The 17,926-nt window shown below is 39.7% G+C and overlaps 1 protein-coding gene across 3 annotated transcripts in view; it reads right to left on the bottom strand.

Moving 5' to 3' along the window:
* Nucleotides 1–807: 807 nt before the first annotated feature.
* The window catches only part of LOC118420977 (ral guanine nucleotide dissociation stimulator-like 1), a 43,450-nt gene continuing 26,331 nt past the window's right edge, over nt 808–17,926 (bottom strand). Inside the window, exons 2-18 of one of the 3 annotated variants that reach the window (XM_035828083.1) lie at nt 11,791–11,892; nt 11,213–11,233; nt 10,596–10,771; nt 10,175–10,243; nt 9,504–9,703; nt 8,937–9,067; nt 8,279–8,497; nt 7,808–7,911; nt 7,263–7,347; nt 6,883–6,975; nt 6,256–6,375; nt 5,735–5,856; nt 5,033–5,131; nt 4,324–4,441; nt 3,671–3,811; nt 3,011–3,122; nt 808–2,555 (exon numbers count right to left, since the gene is read on the bottom strand). In XM_035828083.1, coding sequence (XP_035683976.1) covers nt 2,392–2,555; nt 3,011–3,122; nt 3,671–3,811; nt 4,324–4,441; nt 5,033–5,131; nt 5,735–5,856; nt 6,256–6,375; nt 6,883–6,975; nt 7,263–7,347; nt 7,808–7,911; nt 8,279–8,497; nt 8,937–9,067; nt 9,504–9,703; nt 10,175–10,243; nt 10,596–10,771; nt 11,213–11,233; nt 11,791–11,892 — 2,076 coding nt within the window. In that variant the 3' untranslated portion in view covers nt 808–2,391. Of the gene's footprint in view, nt 2,556–3,010; nt 3,123–3,670; nt 3,812–4,323; nt 4,442–5,032; nt 5,132–5,734; nt 5,857–6,255; nt 6,376–6,882; nt 6,976–7,262; nt 7,348–7,807; nt 7,912–8,278; nt 8,498–8,936; nt 9,068–9,503; nt 9,704–10,174; nt 10,244–10,595; nt 10,811–11,212; nt 11,234–11,790; nt 11,893–17,926 lie in introns of all 3 variants that reach the window. The other 2 variants (XM_035828082.1, XM_035828084.1) reach the window with 2 other exon arrangements.

Here is a 17,926-nt window from a genome sequence, read left to right as displayed (position 1 = left end):
GACCTTATATTGATCACACCTTATAGTATTGACAGAGGTACAAATCTGTGTTCTTTCGAATTCATTTCCTGCACAATCCAAAGAACCAAGAAATGACATTGGGCTGTTCCAAAAAATCACAGCAGAGGGGGAGGCTGGATCGGAGGGGGGTAAGGTTTAAGCATCTGTATTGGAACTAGTTTAGGGTTTTGAGCAAATCTGGATTGAAACTATGATAGGGTGTGAGCAGGCTCTAGATTGGAGCTAGGGTAGGGACAAAACCTGATTTTTCACCTTTCTCACCCCCTTCATTTATATTTTGGAACAGTCCATTGGTGTGGAACAAGACAACATTTTCTTGTTACAAATACTGGCTATCCCTACTGCATCCATGTGTATGAAACAACAAATAAATCTGGATCTATATTCAACTTCAGGCAATATAATCTCTCTGTTGTACAAAATTTTGTTCGTTCTGACACAATTCTTGTAAGAAACATCAGCGCACTTTGTACCATGCGTTCTTTCAAAGCTATTAAGGGAAGACCTTCTGTATTTGACAACAGTTTTCTGGAACACAGAGACGACATTGCTCTTACACTGGCTCTATTGATGACTAAACTGACTTGTAAGCTGCGTTTTAGACAACTTAGCACAAAACATACAGTTCTGAGCATGACTTAAATCTCTCAAAAGACCAAAACATATGTACATGGCCCAATCTGAACTACTGTCTACTTCCAAGTAGAGCTTTAACATCTCAATCTTTTGTTTGTAATTCTTAAAACCTGTCAGTTGACACTATATTTTTTTCTTTGAATTTTTAAATGGCTGATTCTTGAGCCAGTGCATCAGGAACTCTGTCTCTGTATTCCAACATGGAAATATAAAACAAAGAAGGCACACAGACAATGAATGAGTGTAACAGAACAAAATTTACAATTGCATTGATAAATTTAACAACTCTCAGTCAAGTTCATCTTGAGTCATTCCATTAATTGCACTTGATTAGATCCAAACCAGCATCTTTGAGAGAATCTGCCTTTGTCAAGAGTTTTACCTTATGTAAGACCAGACGCTGTCGCTGGTCCCTCAGAAAATGATACCTTTGTAAAAAGCAGTTTGATACAAGTGTTACAGTATGATACATGTGACCAAGTTTTAAATCTTAAAGCTAAACTTCTAATGAAAATTCATGTTAGACTTAATATCTTACAATGAAAACCATTTGTACCCAAAGTCTGACATATCAAACCTCCAATGATATCTGCACTGAAGCTTGTAAAACCTTAAAAGTTTGAATCACATGTTGGGCATACAAAACATCTTGACAGTCAGACATCCGGCACAACAGGACACTACAAATGTGTCTACCATTTATGCAGTTAGTCTGCTTGCATTGTAATATGGGCAGTGGACCAAATATTGTAATCTGGACTGGCAATATGTTCATCTTTTCTGACATTCTTCTGAAAAACATCACGACAGAAAACCAGATGTGTGCCTCACAAATCCATGCATCGTACAGCTCTCACATCAAGTCGTACATAACAACGTTAGAAGAATATTACATCTGTTGCACCTTGCAAATTCAATTCGACATAATATACATTATCTTTACAAGGACCATCACTATACACAATACATTTCCTTCATCATTGTCACTATGGCTCTCAAATAATGGCTGTTAATATATTCTTAATTTCAATGGCTTTTTTGGTGCTATTGCAGAAAGGCACCATTCTCTTTTGTTGCATCATTTAATAGTGCTTCAATGTACAGGTTGGCACATACTGTTTAAACAGCAAAATATATGCAGCATATACAGTAAAGAGAAGAGAAAGGAAGTAATGTAAATATTTACATCACCAGAAAGGTCATGACCTGGGGTTAAAGTTCATGACCTGATGTCACAGGTCAACAAAAGTCAGGGTTATCTAGACAACCAGCAAACTTAGTTTCCTGGCAAAGAGGACATACGAAGAACACAAATCTTTTTTTATGGACATAGAGATCGCTTAACAGTAGCCAAAAATTACTAAAAGCTTGAAAGGTTAGACAGATATATTGCAGAAAGATGTTTTACAAAGACGTATGAAACACTTTCTTTTCCACTTTTGGACAGCAACACGCTATACAAATCTGACTTGTGTTGCACAAAAATCTCTGACAAAATACTGGCCACAAAACTGCATCGAAAGGCAGCCAACGATACCACATAAGAATATATTGTCTTTTTTCCTGGTTAGTGTAACATTTTCGTCCGACGTAACATTACCAGTGCGGCTCTTGAGTAAGAAGACTGGCTTCTGAGAGGTTTAGCTCTTGAGACACAGGAGGCTTTTACTTGCGATTTGCTCACAAGATCTTCCCGCCATCTCTAGACAATGTCTGGCACAAGTCTGAGGAATTCTAAGACTGAGTCGACACGACCTCCATGAGCTTTCTCAAGGTCGTGCGCTTCTTGGACTTTCTGTGCAGCTCGCCTTCTTCCGACTTCTTCCTCAAGATGAAGTTGGGTTCTACAGACTGGTTGATGGCATAGAAACAGTTGCCGTGATCTGGGATCTGCAGTTCTGGATGGGGGACACATGGATTTTTTCAATGACTGAAAGTGTGCAATACACCAGCGCCATCTAGTAAATCTATAAAGTACTGCAAGAGGGAGAAACCTACAAACTTCGCACCAGCAAGATTTGTTGTTACCATTCAATGTTATTTCTAGTAGGCACTTAAAAAATGGAATGAAAGAAAAGTTTCCACAATGACATTATTGCTTTACTCATCTAGTTTCTCAGCTGAAATGCCTCTATGCAAAATATCAAATGTTTTTGTCTTTCTAACAACCTGAAACATTATCAACAGTTGCCAAAAAGCAGTCAAGCAACTGGATGATTTTGGAAAGATTCACTACCTTTCGTCAGTGTTGTATGTTATTACCTGGATGTCTAACCTTCATCAGCATTATCAACAGTTGCATGCAATAGGATATGCTTAAAAAGAGTGCCAGCCAAGGCCCCCTACTACCCACCTCCATCAGGCAGCTTCTGGACCAGCCTGTATTCTTCAGCCTCCTCTGCATCAAGGTTAAACTTGCTCATCAGGCTCTTTATCACCCCGGGTGTGTGGTCCTGGTGGGTCAGCTGAAGACATGATAAACACATTTAGCAATTAGAGACTTTGTTTTTCGCCAAACTAAGAATCTAAGAGAACCACAAAAAAAGATATATGAGCTTGTCTACATCTAAAACTCATGAAGAGTGAGGAATATGGGAGCTAAAGCTGTGATAGAAAAACAGACCTGCCACAACAAAGTGGAATCCATGGTTTTTCCTAACAGATAACAGTCTATCAAACATTCATCTACAGGAAGTTAAGCTAACTGAACTCCAGCTGGAGGGTGCAAAGCTGAACTGCAATGAGGGTTGGAAGCTGCCCAAGTCCTTAATACCCCTAAATTGCGAGGGGGCGAGGGGAGATCTACGCAAGTCTGGACCTAGTCTTGTGCTCTCACGAGACTAGGTCACACTGTGAAGAAAATGTGCTACATGACGTCAAAAAGTTAGAGGTATGTCTCTATGCGTTTAAAAACTGTCACTGTTGGAAGAATACTGGAGTAACCGAATTCCAAGATGTTCTTCCGAAGTTCCATACTATCATATTATAAATGACCCAACAAACAGACCCTCACCAGAACACTCTTGTATATGTTGTCTGACTCCCCGCTGAGGCTGACCCGGATGACACAGTTACTGGACGAGTCATACGCCTTGTAGGGCGAGGTCGACATCTCCAGGGATGTGAGCGAGGAGGAGGAGGAGGAGGCTGACATCTGTCAATCATGATATAATAAAAATCATAATTATTGCAAATAATTACACAGAGTATTGTCACAGTCTGGGCAGAACGTCTCAATTGTCCTAGTAAAATAACATGGACAGCATCTATTTGTTGTATTGAGTAATACAACAAATAAATGAAATTTCCAGGAAAAAGTTGGACACACAAGTTTTTTTTACAGCAGCTACAGAATTCATAAAAACATCTTTGAATAGTTTCATCAAGATAATCACAGTTCTTGTACACTACCATGTATTTTTACTAAGCAGATTCTTACTAAGCTGATGAAACAGAGTGTAGTATAACCAGCTGCTGCCGCGCTACGTACCTTTGAAGCTGGTGTGTCGCCAAAGGGTGGTTATACTGGCTATATAGATGCAGATACCTTCCCGACTGGCTCTACATCATCAATACAACAAGTAACGCCATACCAAGTACAATCCTTGAAGGATAACAGAGTGCCTTAGTTTTTAGAAGTCAGAAAAACGAAGAAACAAAAAGTACCTTCTCTGGCATGAGGCTGTCTGGAGAGTCAGGCATGCTGGTCTCACTGACCCTGTCCTCAGACTGGGACGTGTTGGAGTTGGCACTGCTGGTCTCCCAGTCACTCGTGCTGAACAATCTGGAACAGCAGAGATGAGGACTTACATGTATGAATGATATGTTGGTTACATGCGGGTTGTGTGGTGTAACTGCAGGGTGTTTGGCCCAGGAACCAGTGGTCCTGGGTTCTAATCCTGTCACGATACTGATCTCGTGCTCTTGGGAAAGGCACTTAACTCGACTTTCCTAACTCCAGCCAGGTGTAAAAATGGGTACCTGACTTCTGTTGGGGAGGTAAAAGGTGGTGCAAGGAGGGGGTTGGGCTACGCCTCCCAACACCATGCCTAGACACAGTGGATCAAACAACCCACTGTCCCTATACTGCCTCAAGTTCAAAGAACCAGTAGCATTGCCCTGCCACTTTTCCAAGTGCAGTGGACCAAGATTCAAAATCACATCAAAGGATGACAACAACCCTTCTTAGTAGCAAGTCAGGTGTCAGAGCAACATAAGCAAGAGTTCAAACTTTTTGCTTTTGATAGGCATGCAGGTACAAATCGCTCAGACAAACAAACTGGACAATTAAGTCTCGATATCTTTGGTAAAACAGATACTATGGATAAAAACAGAACTTGTAAAAAGCTGCCATATTAAAAGAGTCTTGTCTGACCTGCTGATTCTCTTCCTGAGGCTGCGCTCCTTCCTGTTGGACTGGGCGGGGGGAGACATGGACTCTGACAGGGGCTGGACTTCACACGACAACCGGTAACTGTGGAAACCAACAGATAAACATCATCAAACAAACAAACAACACTGGGCGGGGGGAGACATGGACTCCAACAGGGGCTGGACTTCACACGACAACCGGTAGCTGTGGAAACCAACAAACAAACATCATCAAACAAACAAATAAACAACACTGGGCAGGGGGAGACATGGACTCCGACAGGGGCTGGACTTCACACAACAACTGGTAACTGTGGAAACCAACAAATAAACATCATTAAACAACAAATAAACAACACTAGACAACACCAGACAACTAGTAACTGGGAAAAAGATATGACAACACTGATCTTAAACATCACATAAATCATATCAAAAAAAGCAGCAGACAATACGCAAGCTTCAATTCTGGTTTATCTTCAATGCACAATTCATCATAACTTCACACACACACACACACACCTTGTCATAGTCATGAATGTGTAAATATCTGCTTTTGCTCAGTACCTAACACAGTAAGTGTCCTGTTCAATGTAGAGAGTGTATGTGTGCTAAGAAAACATTTCTAGTTGCCTTTCATAGTGAGAACCAATAAAGTTAAAGTTAGTTAAAGGTTACATGAAGAGTTTGATCAGAGGTGTCGTACCTCTCCTCGTATCTGAGGTGCTCCACACTGTCGAACCAGGCCTGGAAGCTGGGCTCCGGCACGATGTTGTAGTTCTGGGCTGTCTTCTGCAGCAGCTGGATCTGAGCCAACACCTCAAACTCCTGAAAACAAACAACAAAAACAACTAAGAAAATATGTTGATGAAGGTGATAAGCAACTGGATACGATACATCAATTCATAGTTTGGGTACAAAACCTCCTGATCTACAAGATCTATTAAGTGTTGATAGTGGATGCTATCTCAAACGTCTGACCGTTTCCAAACTTGAATCCAGTTGCTTGAGTAACTTCTATTTGGCCGTTAAGAAAATGTTGAATTGACTTCAATTATCTTATCAAATCAAATCAAAATCCTCTTGAACCAAGTTTCATACCTTATGAGTATGAAGTTCCTGTCATTTTTTTTGTGTACTTTTATCTGTGATGGTAATGTGACATCCAGTGGAATTATGAGAGTTGCCATTACATTGCAAATCTTAAGTTATGTAAAGATGACTCGCCTTTTTCTTTTTCTCAAAGTTGATGAGGTTGGAGTCCACCGTGTCTGGCATGGCCGTGTCTAGCATCATCAGGTCTGTCAGGAACGTCCCCAAATATGGCACTGTGCCCTGCATCACACCCTGTAACAACCAATCAGCAGTCAGTATCAACTCCTGCTACACCAAATATGGCACTGTGCCCTGCATCACACCCTGTAACAACCAATCAGCAAATCAGTATAGAATTGTACTACGCCAAATATGGTATTGTGGACCAAATTACACCCTGCAACAACCAATCAGCAATCAGTATCAACTCTTGCTGCACCAAATATGGTATTGTGCCCCAAATCCACCAATCAGCAATCATTATCAACTCCTGCTATACCAAATATGGTAGTGTGCCCAAAATCACACCCTGCAACAACCAATCAGCAATCAGTACCAACTTTTCTTACACCAAATATGGCAAAACGCTATACATCATTTCAATTTCACAATTAAATATATATGGAGTTTGAAGGGTTTTGAGTAGTGTGAGAGGAATTATGGGGCGAAACATAACACAATACTCATCATTTAAATCTCTCAAGTTTTCTTTTATATTTCAAGGGAAATGTGAAAGAATTATGAATAAGAGGTACCTACCGATAATCTCTGTGCCTGTATTTTCTGCATGTTCTCTTTTCTGACATGTTTCACCTGGCTGTTACTGGTGTCTGCATACTTGGCCGTCCCCTCCTGAAGAGAGAAAAAAGGTTCCATGACTTCATTATCAAGAGAACTGTGCTTTATGTCTCCAAAATAACTGCAACTCTTGCTTATTCAAAAACTGATAACACATACAGCTTCTGTTGTTTGGAAAGAAACAAGTTATATCACACAGCATCATATCAAATATCCCACATTTGTGACTTTTGGGCATTGTGGCAACCTTTCTTGCTTAGCCAAAACACCTAGTAAACAGTGTTTATGAGAAACTATAAAAATAGTATTATGACAAATTTTCAATCTAAAACGGCACACACCTTGACAAGGATCTCTCTCCACGTCATCTGGTTATTTTCTTCAGAGAAAATCGTGCATAGTTCCTCGTACTCTTCGGACTTCTCCCTGCAGGTGCATAAAAAATGGAGGTAAGTCTCAATAAGCAAGTTATATAAGATGTACACTGGATAGCAAGTCTAAAGACATAAGGGACAAGCTACAAAGGATAATATGCAGGGGAACTTGCACAAAAATGTAATATCATCCTTTTATCTACAATGTCTACATGTTCGAAACACCTGAATGTTACCATGACAATTACTTATCTTGATGTATCTGATGACATAGACATGGCCTGTGCTGGCCCTCCTTTCCAAATCATTAGTGACTTGACAATACCTTCCGATCCAAGCATTGTAGCTTCACATTTCAAGCACTACCTTAAGAAAGATTTACGGTCAAAAGGAGATAGTAGCTCAGTTGTAGGGACAGAAGGAGGGGACCCCTGGTGCAACACACATAGTGCAACTTAATGTATATAAGGGATAACAAGAGCACTGTCCTAAAGAAGAAAGAGACTGCTTACTTTGAGACAGCTGCCCATGTATCTGACAGTCTGTAGATGGGATTAGACTGCAGACCAGAGATGATGGCTTTTAGAGAAGAGAAATTCTTCAGAATTCTACACTCCTGGAGACAACATGGAAAAGATGTTAGAAGCATAAATGGTCACTTACTGTATTTCTCTCTGTGCAGAAAATGGAAACATAACGGTACAATGTTTAATGATATTGCACTGATCTTGCTATTTTAAGAACAAATGAAATGTCTAACATTCTTGCATTTTTTGGCAGGAAAAAAATAGTTTACAAGTCAACTTTGCTTGTTGTTGCACATGAACAATTCAGTTGTCCCAGATGAACAATTAAGGAATGGAAAAGTAAGAACAACTCTTACAACGTATTTTAGAGGCAACAAGCAAATTCTCAAAGTATGCAAAGTAAAGACATCCATGCTACTTATGGCAAACAATAGTTTAACAGTAACTGCGACATACCTGTGCTATGTCTATCCACTTCTCAATGATCCTAACTCTTTCCTCTATCGAGATACTGGTACTTCTTAAGATGGTGGCAATCACCAGGAAGGAAACTGCGTTGAACTGAGCGATGGTCGCCTTGACCGTGGGGGCGTCTGTCGTGCTTTTGCCCTTCTTGTCCCGCCGCGACCAGACGGAGCCAAGACAGTGATGAGGAACGACTTTCTTAAACAGCTCCTGTGTAAAAGAAATTCCCAACATTAGAAAAGACCAGGAAGGCTTGGCAGAATTGTTTAAAAGAATAGACAGGCTTAGTAGAATTGTTTACAAATTACGAAGTACAATTGTTTGAAAATTAGCAAATTCTTGTGCAAAAATTGAAAAGGTTTTGTGTTTAAAAGATAAGCAAAATCTTCTCAATACAATGTATTTGCAGAAGAAGTATGAAGGGAGCAAGAAATTTTGCATCAATTGTTGGCATACAGAAATTGAAATGACTTCCTTCTCCACTCCAAACTAAAAAGTAGTCCTTACCAAACATCATTGCAATCCAACCAGAGGTTCTTAAGTTATGCTGACCACAAATACCCATAAATATAAACAAGCAAAAAAAAACACACAAACACACAAGCAACTGCACGGACAGACCAAAAACAAAACTGTAATTAAAACTAACCGCATCCATATATGTGAGTTGGTCCGCCATGGTCCGCACAGAGATGGTGTCAAAGTCTAGGGGCTGCTCCGAGTCTGAGCCCTCGATGAACAGCACATCCTCATTGCTGGTCAGGTGGTGACCGTTGGGTACTGTGGACAAGGATGGACAAGGGTTACTATTAATAAGAGGTCTATGAATGTTGTGCAAAGACTTGCCTCGCCCACAACCCAGGACGTCAAGTGATGATGATGATGATGAAAAAAGCTCTTAACTCAAAATAATAGGATTCGCAATAAATCTAGACACTTTTATAGGACAAAGTTTGATCATTACAAAGTGTTCTACCAGCACCATAGAACACCAAACTTTTACAGCATATGACAGGTCAGCCAAGCTTTCAACCTCTTCATCAGTGTTCAACTACCTACTGACCAAACTAGAGCAAAAAGAAAGCTGTTAGTATTACTGGAATAAACGCTGCCAGAACCTGTCATTATAGTATTTATTCTCTTTCGTCTCTTTTAGAATTAACAAACAAACTATGAATAATTCACGGGGGAACGAGATATTTGATTCCTTGTTTACCTGACATTTTCTGCTGCCCCTTGAGAGCCTCGTTCCTGCGGAGTCTGTCCAGCTTGTGTCTCGTCTGTCGTGCCAGCTCCCCGTCCGACATGTGAGCCTCCGCAAACTCCAGCACGCGGTGAAGCAGCCGGTACGCAGGAGGGTCGTCAAAGTCGTCCTGGTAGATGTCCATCCAGATACACAGCACCGACTGGATTATTCTTTGGAGAAGAGAGACACACATCAGGAAAAAGGACTTTCCATGATCCATATTGATATATGAAACTGACTGAATTATTCTGTAAGGGCGCAGTCACGTGTTGTGCAATTGTTGCATGATCACTAATTAAGGGCACTTTTGGGGACAACCATGCATGTGTCCTGCAAAATTCAACTGTCTTTTGCCATGCAAAATGTTATCTCAGCAGCTATAGGAAGAAGATTCTGTTCCAGAAAATTTCTTGTTGGGAAAATTTATTTTTCTGTTGTTTTCTGTAACCCACATTCTCTTTCTTCTGTAAAGGTCTAAGGAGTAAGAAAGATATGTCAACATATGACACTTTCACACAGTCAGATAATAAACAACATAGCAGCCAGACTTCAACAGAATCTCAGAACTGCTGCAGTTCTGCATTGCCTCACTAGGGAGCAACAGGAGACTCACTGGAGAACAAGAACGGTAGAATACTCACCTACAAACATCATGTCTGCTATCTTTTCCATTTTCTCCTCTTCTTCTACATTCTTTGTATTCTGTATATCTGAAAAGAACATTAACAAAAACATGTTAGAAATTCACTTAAATCTCTGTCTATCATCATTTTAAAAATTGCAGAATCAACATTATCTGTTAGATCTATCCAGTTCAAAAGAAATCAATTTTCTGAGGAAATATATTAAGTTTATGAAAAAACATGTTTTCCAAACTTCTCAGCACATGTGTCAACTTTGAAAAACACCATTCATTAACTGCGGCACTGTTCTGTTATTTCATAATTCAGATATTGCGTAATAGGTAAAAGTATGACTTAGAAGACAACAAAATACACAACACATAACAAAATTTGTTCTTTATCTCTGAAATTCGTTGACTCATCTAAGAACCACCTTTACCTTCTAAAGAGAATATCTAAGACTTCATCAGCTGTAGTGAAGGCTCTGTAAGTTGCCAAGAAGACGTTAAGGTGCATGGAGTTTGTGTCTTGGTCCTCCACATCTTCAGGTGCCAGATTCTCCACCAGTCTCTCCACCGTGCCTGCCTTCAGTGTGCGAAGCTTCATGGTTTCCCACTGTAGAGGTTGAAACCAATTTTCCCCGTGAGTTAGTTTCTGGAAGAGAACACCATGCTTCTGTGTTAGTCATGAATATAAGTCACTACTCTAACCTAGTCAACATAACCTCCTGTTTGTTAATGTAAGTTGTTAAAAATAAACTCATGTTATGTCAGAAGACAAACTTATCTAACATAAACTTCAAATAAATTGGTTACTAGCAAGGAGGTTAAAAATTGGTCACTAGTAATCATACTTAAGAGATGGAAACTTCCAAACTCCTATAAACTCAGAACTGATTCACCTTTCTATCATGCTATTGTATTGAAATTTGAGGAGAAAAACAACAATCTTTAAGGCAGTCCAGTTATCCGAATTCTTGAAAAAAAAAAACCTTTTTAATGAACCAAAAGGAGTACAGAGTTGCTTTATTCTTTTTTATCTCAGAAACTATTTTACCTTTCCATCCTCAGTGTCAGACTGCGAAAGAACAACAATTTCAAAGTTATGCTAAATCACTGATTAGTCAACAATTGAGAATGCAAATTTCCAGGTGAGGATTGAAACATCAAAATCACTTGATGCATCACAGGCTCTGTTACATATTTAGCATTCTCACTTCATTTATTCACAGGTAAATTTAAGCAACAAGGCAAAAAAAAAAAAAACACAGGTCCTATTTGTCTTGTCTTTGAAATCATGCTTTAATGATTGAAGGACATTGCAGGTCAAAATTTAGTTCAGACTGTAGTAAATATCAATAAAATACTGAACAACAATTTTTTTGTTATGTTTAAACTACACATAGATTTTACAGTTTACCAGTCATACACACACATTAACCATATGATTTAGCATCTTTATCTCAACTTATTATCACATAATAAATCTGAGGAAAACCAGTGAAATTATGATTCCTATACAGCAAGGTACATGCACATGCCAGACTGAATTTTCACCATAGCCGGGCTGTTGGAAATAAAACTGTACAAAATCTAATGTAAGCTAGTAACTATGCAGAAGGACATTTTCCCTACCTGTAGAGAAGTGGTGGTTGTCTGGTGCCGAACCTTCTTCAGACTGACTGTGTAGATGACTCCATCCTCTTTCTCTTCTCCCCACTCACGACTGCTCTCCCCCTGTAAATACACAGAAGGAAAAACCATGTTAAAACTACACAGCCATTAGGTATAGGTCTTATCAAAATGTGTGGGGAGAAAATGTCTGGAAAGACTTATAAACCTTAGATTAGGACCAAAGTCACAATGCCCTGAGCTTAGAATGAAAAACAGGTGCACTTGTGAACTCCTGAGACTTCTTCTGTGTAGCTTGGCATCTTCTCAGCAACTTTAAGAAGCCTTAGAAAGTTTCTTGATTCAAACAGTTGATCCAAAAACTCTGGATCAAATGAGCCACCAAGTAATAAACTGCTTAACCACAGGACCAAGTCTGACCAACAGGAAGTCTCTTTGGAAGGATGTTCATGGGTGGTTTAAGTTCCACAATGTTTCAATAGCATTTTCTGAACTTTCATCGGAGAATTGTGAGAATTTCCTCAGGAACTTTGGAAAACTTCTTGGTTCCTAGAAAGTATATTCTCCAAAAAAGTTTTTAAATGACTATGTACATTTTCTGTAAAGGTACAATGCTGTACAGGCATACACTGAAGCACACTGGATATAGGACACCTACCAACTGTTGGGGGCAGACATCTTGAAACATTTCCATTTAGCTAGCTGCTAAGAACAGGAAGTCACAGTGCCCTGATCTCTACATGAAAAACAGGTGCACTTGTGAACTCCTGAAGACTTCTTGGCAACTTAAGATGGTGAATTGGCATCTTCTCAACAAACGTTTCTTGAGTTAAACAGGTAGAAAGAATCTTAACATTATCTACAAGTGCACAAGTTGTGCTCTCTTCCAGCCTCCTTGGTACAATCTTAAATGTAGAGAAACAGAAAGCGTTGTGAGGACTGTTTGAATATACTAGCAACAAGAAGTCTCTCTATAAGGACCACACAGGCAGTACAATTGCCAGAACTTTCCACACATCAGAAACAGGTGACAGTCTAAGTGTTGTTGTGAACTTAAAGATTGGAACACTTCTTTTCTTGGCTCCTTACAGTACAGTATACCAACAGTACTACTAAATCTTGGCATCTCCTCAGTATCACACACGAACATCTTGAAACATTTGAATTTGCCAAAAACAAGAAGCTCTTTGAAAGGTTGTTAGCACGGGGTGGCATACTTCCATGAACTCTTAGTCTTAGAACATCAGAAACAGGAGCTTGAGTTTTGTTTGAGAACTTGGCACATCACTCCTTGAACTATCATAACAGTAGCAGTTTGGCATCTTCTCAACAAAACCACAGGAAACAGCCGCCCTTCGAACCTTCCTCAACTTCTTGGGAGGACAACCTGAGGAGGTGTGATTTTACAGGCTTTACGAAATACATCAAAAACATGTGTGAAGCTTAGGCTGTATTATTTCAATTGTGAAGCTTATCCTAATCCTAGGGATCGCGTGGGACGGCACAATTTCCTGTACTTTTCCTACATCAGAAACAGGTGCCAGAATTTCTCTGCACACATTGCTCCTTGAGCCTGGTATATCATCAAGGACACATTTTGTATACCATCTTGGAATGTTTATGAACTTACATAGAAAAAGAGTATGATTCTTGAAAAGACATCCTGGGGTGGTCACACCAATTTCATTTGTTGGTTCACAGACCTTTTTATGTGAAAATATGGCAAGCAGACATCATAAATGCAATGGGCAGGGAGGAAAACTTGAATATGACCATGTCCACTGCATAAACCTGAGTGCACCAAGGCATACACCTGGTCCTTAGACTAGTGTTTTTCCAATTAAAAGTAAGAATTTTTTTTTAAATCAGTGAACCAACAAATTAAATTGGTGTTGCCTAATCCTACCAGATTTACAAAGAAGAAAGTATATCAAACACAAATGCAGGCAAAACATTGTATATGTGACAAATACATGCACTTGACACTGATACATTTCTTATAGTCTCTACCAGACTCCGGATCGCTGGAAAATCGTAGAAATGGAACAAATAGAGAGGAATAACCGGCCAGGGAACAGCTCTGACGATCGCGTGCTGTTCCCTGGCCGGTTATATTCCACTGGCCGGCTTACTCCTCTGATTTGTTCCATTTCTACGATTTTTCCAGCGATCCGGAGTCTGGTAGAGACTACATTTCTTAGACCTTAAGCCCTATGCTACATGTCTACAGACCATACTTTCAAATATATATTGAAAGAACTGATCCCACTTCACCTTAAAGTTTAGCAGATTTTCATCTGGCTCAAGAAGATGTCAGCTTCAGACTTCAAGAACTATTACAAACTTCTTTCTCTTGACAGTAGCCGTCAGACTTTACAAATTCCTGCCAGCAAGGATCATTTCAAATTTGAAAATGTATTTTCCAAAGCTCTAAGGCCAGGGCCAAGTGATGTTCTACCTTTCAACCTGTCAGTGAATGCAAAGTTTCAAGCCCTTTCTGTCTGTCTCTCTGTAGCTCAAAGTCAAACTCATTCTTTGAGGATCAGGGATGGTTACAACTTACATGAATTTGTGACAGATTCCAAATTCTCTCATTCTTCCCAAATATAAAATGACCAGTGTTTTTTTCAGATACCTTAAATGGAGATTTCTATGGTATTTTCATTTCTGTAACATATATGTAGTGAAAGAAATATTTGAATGTGAAAATCTGTCACAATATTCAAATTCCCTAAATATTTCCAAATATGAAATGACCAGCCTTTTTCTCAAATACCTTAAATGAAGATGGCATGTCCCTTGTATGGCATTTTCATTTCTGTAACATATATGTAGTTACAGAATATTGGACTGCAAACTTTTTTTACAACATCCAAATTCCCAGAATCTTTCCAAAGATAAAATGACCAGCGTTTTTCTCAAATACCTTAAATGAAGATGGCATGTCATTTGTGTGATATTTAGATTTCTGTAACATTATGCAGTAACAGAAATATTTGAATGTGAAAATCTGTCACAACATCCAAATTCCCTGAAAAATAAATATTTCCAGAGATAAATTGTCCAGCATTTTCCGTTTAAGTACCTTAGATGAAGATTGCATGTCAGCACGCCAGACTATCACTGCTGACAGCATCCCCACAGAAAGCCTCTCTAATCTGTCCTCCTCCCTTCTTTATCACAGGAACTAAACACCAGCGGAGACCCTCCAACACACTCCCTGTGTCACAGCAACCTTCAGAAATGTGCTCCTTACAACTGAATTACAGCTAAACAGATCGATGGGGAGGGCGACCCACGCAGGGCTGACTAACAACCCATTGCCAAGTTTCCTTGCATGACGCACTAGGAACCGTTTATTGTGCGGGATGGAAACTGGCCCCATATATGGGCAAGCACTTGCTGGCGTTACAGTCACACCAAGATGGGATGAAAGCAACAGTTAGGAACAGATTTCTCAAGTCATTGTGGCCTGGCCTGGCTCTGGTTCAGAGAACTCTCACTCAGGTTTTCATAAGGAAAACTGAGCTCCTGAAAGACAAATATGGAGACTACAAGGAAAACTGAGCTCCTTGTAGGCAAATATGGAAGTGTGAGAGCTACTAGCTTGGTTGCCATATAAACATGACATTGTAATGTTATACCTGCATACACAATGATATCAAGTAAAGTAAAGAGGAAAAAATTATTAATGCTGGTTTAGATAAAGATTACAACTCATAAATTTTTCTACTACTGACAGTAATGCTTAACTCATCTTTGATTTCAACTCGTGGTGCACTTGAAAGAAAGCTTATTAGTATTAGTCATCATTATGTATTACACTGCATGAAATTACATACATGAAATTACAAATTGCATGAAATTACAAATTGCTAGAAATTCAACTAGCAAGGAAACTCAGCATCAGGGAGATAATAGAAACATAATACAAAGCCTACGGAACAGAAACTTGATAAGAAAGCTAATTTCACAGTCATGAGTCAGACAACGAGGAAGAATTGTAAGATACAAAGTAACTTACAGGGGGGAAAAACACTGACATGTGCAAAGTTGAATCATAAGGAAATACAGCATCATGGAAAGTGCCAAAAATGCAACACAGCCCTTATCATTTATGGAACTGAAACAACAGGAAAGTTAACTAGAGTAAAAGCCAGATAATTGCACAACGGATTACTGCACACTTCTGACAACTGCACGGGATCCCAAAATCCCAAACTGGTGCGGTCCAGCTGGATACCTTCGCTTTATTGCACCACCTAGATAATTGCACGAAATACACTGGCAAATGGGGCTTGCAACTAAACGGCCTCTACTGGTCTCATTACACAATTAGATCGCCCCATTCAATTCAATGCTTTAACACACAACTTCTATGTCCGCAAATCCAATTAAAACACAGTCTATTTGTAGATGTTTTGCTTTCTATTGTAAGCACACACGTTTGTTCGACAATAAAAAAAATTTCACCCAAATCTAGCCGACGCAAAAATTTCTATCACATTTCAAAATGCACCTATCCGCTAGAGGTCGTCTTCAATACCCGGAGGCTGACCGGAGCACTCAGTACAAATAAACGTAAACGTCCGAGGATCGATCGGGTCACGAAACTTTCATGCATGATCATGCCAGTAATACACAAGCTTTCATTTAAATTCCTTTTCATATCAGTTATGGTTTATTAATGGGAATTTATGGTCCACCTAAAACAACGCTTTGCGGGCCAGATCATTTTTTAGCCCGGATTCCTTTAGACTCTACACTCGGAGTAATACAGGAATGAGACCTACTGTACAAGGCCATGAGTAAGATTAACCAGCAGCTGACTCAACAAGTGCTTTATCAGGCTCCTGGCTTGTGTTCAGCCCCAGGCCTGGATACCATCCTTCCTTCTTCCTGTCCTTCCTGATGACAGAATTATCTCGGGATTACAACCAGATAGTCTTGCCAAAAAGACTCAGGTCATGTAGTCCCAGTGTCATCCTACGATTCCTCGTTAGTTTTCTAGGGCTCCCATATATGTTCCGTTGGTGAGGGGAGAGTATGGGAGCCCCGTAAACCATGACTAATTCCTCATTCTTATAATAAAGCTATACTTTCTGATGACAAGATTACAACCAGCAAAGTCTTGGCAAAAAGACTTTAAACAGGAGCTGGGGTCATGTGCCCTGAGTGTCATCCTAGTTAGTTTTCCAGGACTGACACATTGATGAGGGTAGAGTATCAGAACTAGATGAGTAATTCCTCCTTCTTATACTTTCTGATGACAGAATTATCTCACAAAGTGAACCAGCAAAGTCTTGACAAAAAGACTCTAATTAGAAGCTCAGGTCACCAGTAAACAGGTCATGACTAAACCCAGCAAACTGTTTAGTCTGGTTTCCTTCCAGAGGGCTTCAATTTCAAAGACAGAGTTTGGGCGCGAAGGAGAAAAAAGAAACTGTATAACAAGTAACCAATTGATTCCTGAAGAGGACCCTTTGTAAACTTGTAAGCTGGATGTTCTGTTGCTGAACTACACACAGAAGACAGCTGGTGACTAGAATGGATCCAAAATTGGTCACTTAAAGCAAGTTGTCAACCCAACATCTGCTTGGAAATTTCTGCACTGTACAATGTCTACTGAAGCTTGTGTAAAAAATCATACATGGAATAATGGACAGTGAAAAGGCAGATTTACAAAAGGGCAAAAACAACAAGAAACAGCTACTTATATTAATATTGTTAGAAAAACTAAATATAAAGAAAAGTATAAACTTCTCAGATATCTGGAAGAACAAAAATGGAAGATGGGATCATTCCAACAAATACCTTCTCAAAATCTTGCTTTCCCAATGACCCCATATGCATCCAGAAGAGAAAAGGGGACCACCATTAATATCACATCCTAGTCAGGGTGTCAAAACACGAAAGACTGAACAGCAGCAGACACACAACGTCTTATATATGACCTTGCGGCCTCATATGTCTTGAGATCTGTTTCTCAGAAGACCATGAGTGTACCAAGGTGCTACTGGTACTGCAGATGCCTGGGGGAGATTATACCGGGGATGTTTTGTACCAGGAACCACTTGTCAGGGCAGCCTGCAGGACTCAAAACAAACCTGCTGCCTCTGGTCTGGCAACGTGCCCAGGA

This window comes from Branchiostoma floridae, chromosome 8 (assembly GCF_000003815.2).
Source record: "Branchiostoma floridae strain S238N-H82 chromosome 8, Bfl_VNyyK, whole genome shotgun sequence".
In the NCBI taxonomy this organism is placed as follows: domain Eukaryota; kingdom Metazoa; phylum Chordata; class Leptocardii; order Amphioxiformes; family Branchiostomatidae; genus Branchiostoma; species Branchiostoma floridae.
Note: the sequence above shows the minus strand (reverse complement) of the source record. Positions and strands in the feature narration are given on the sequence as shown.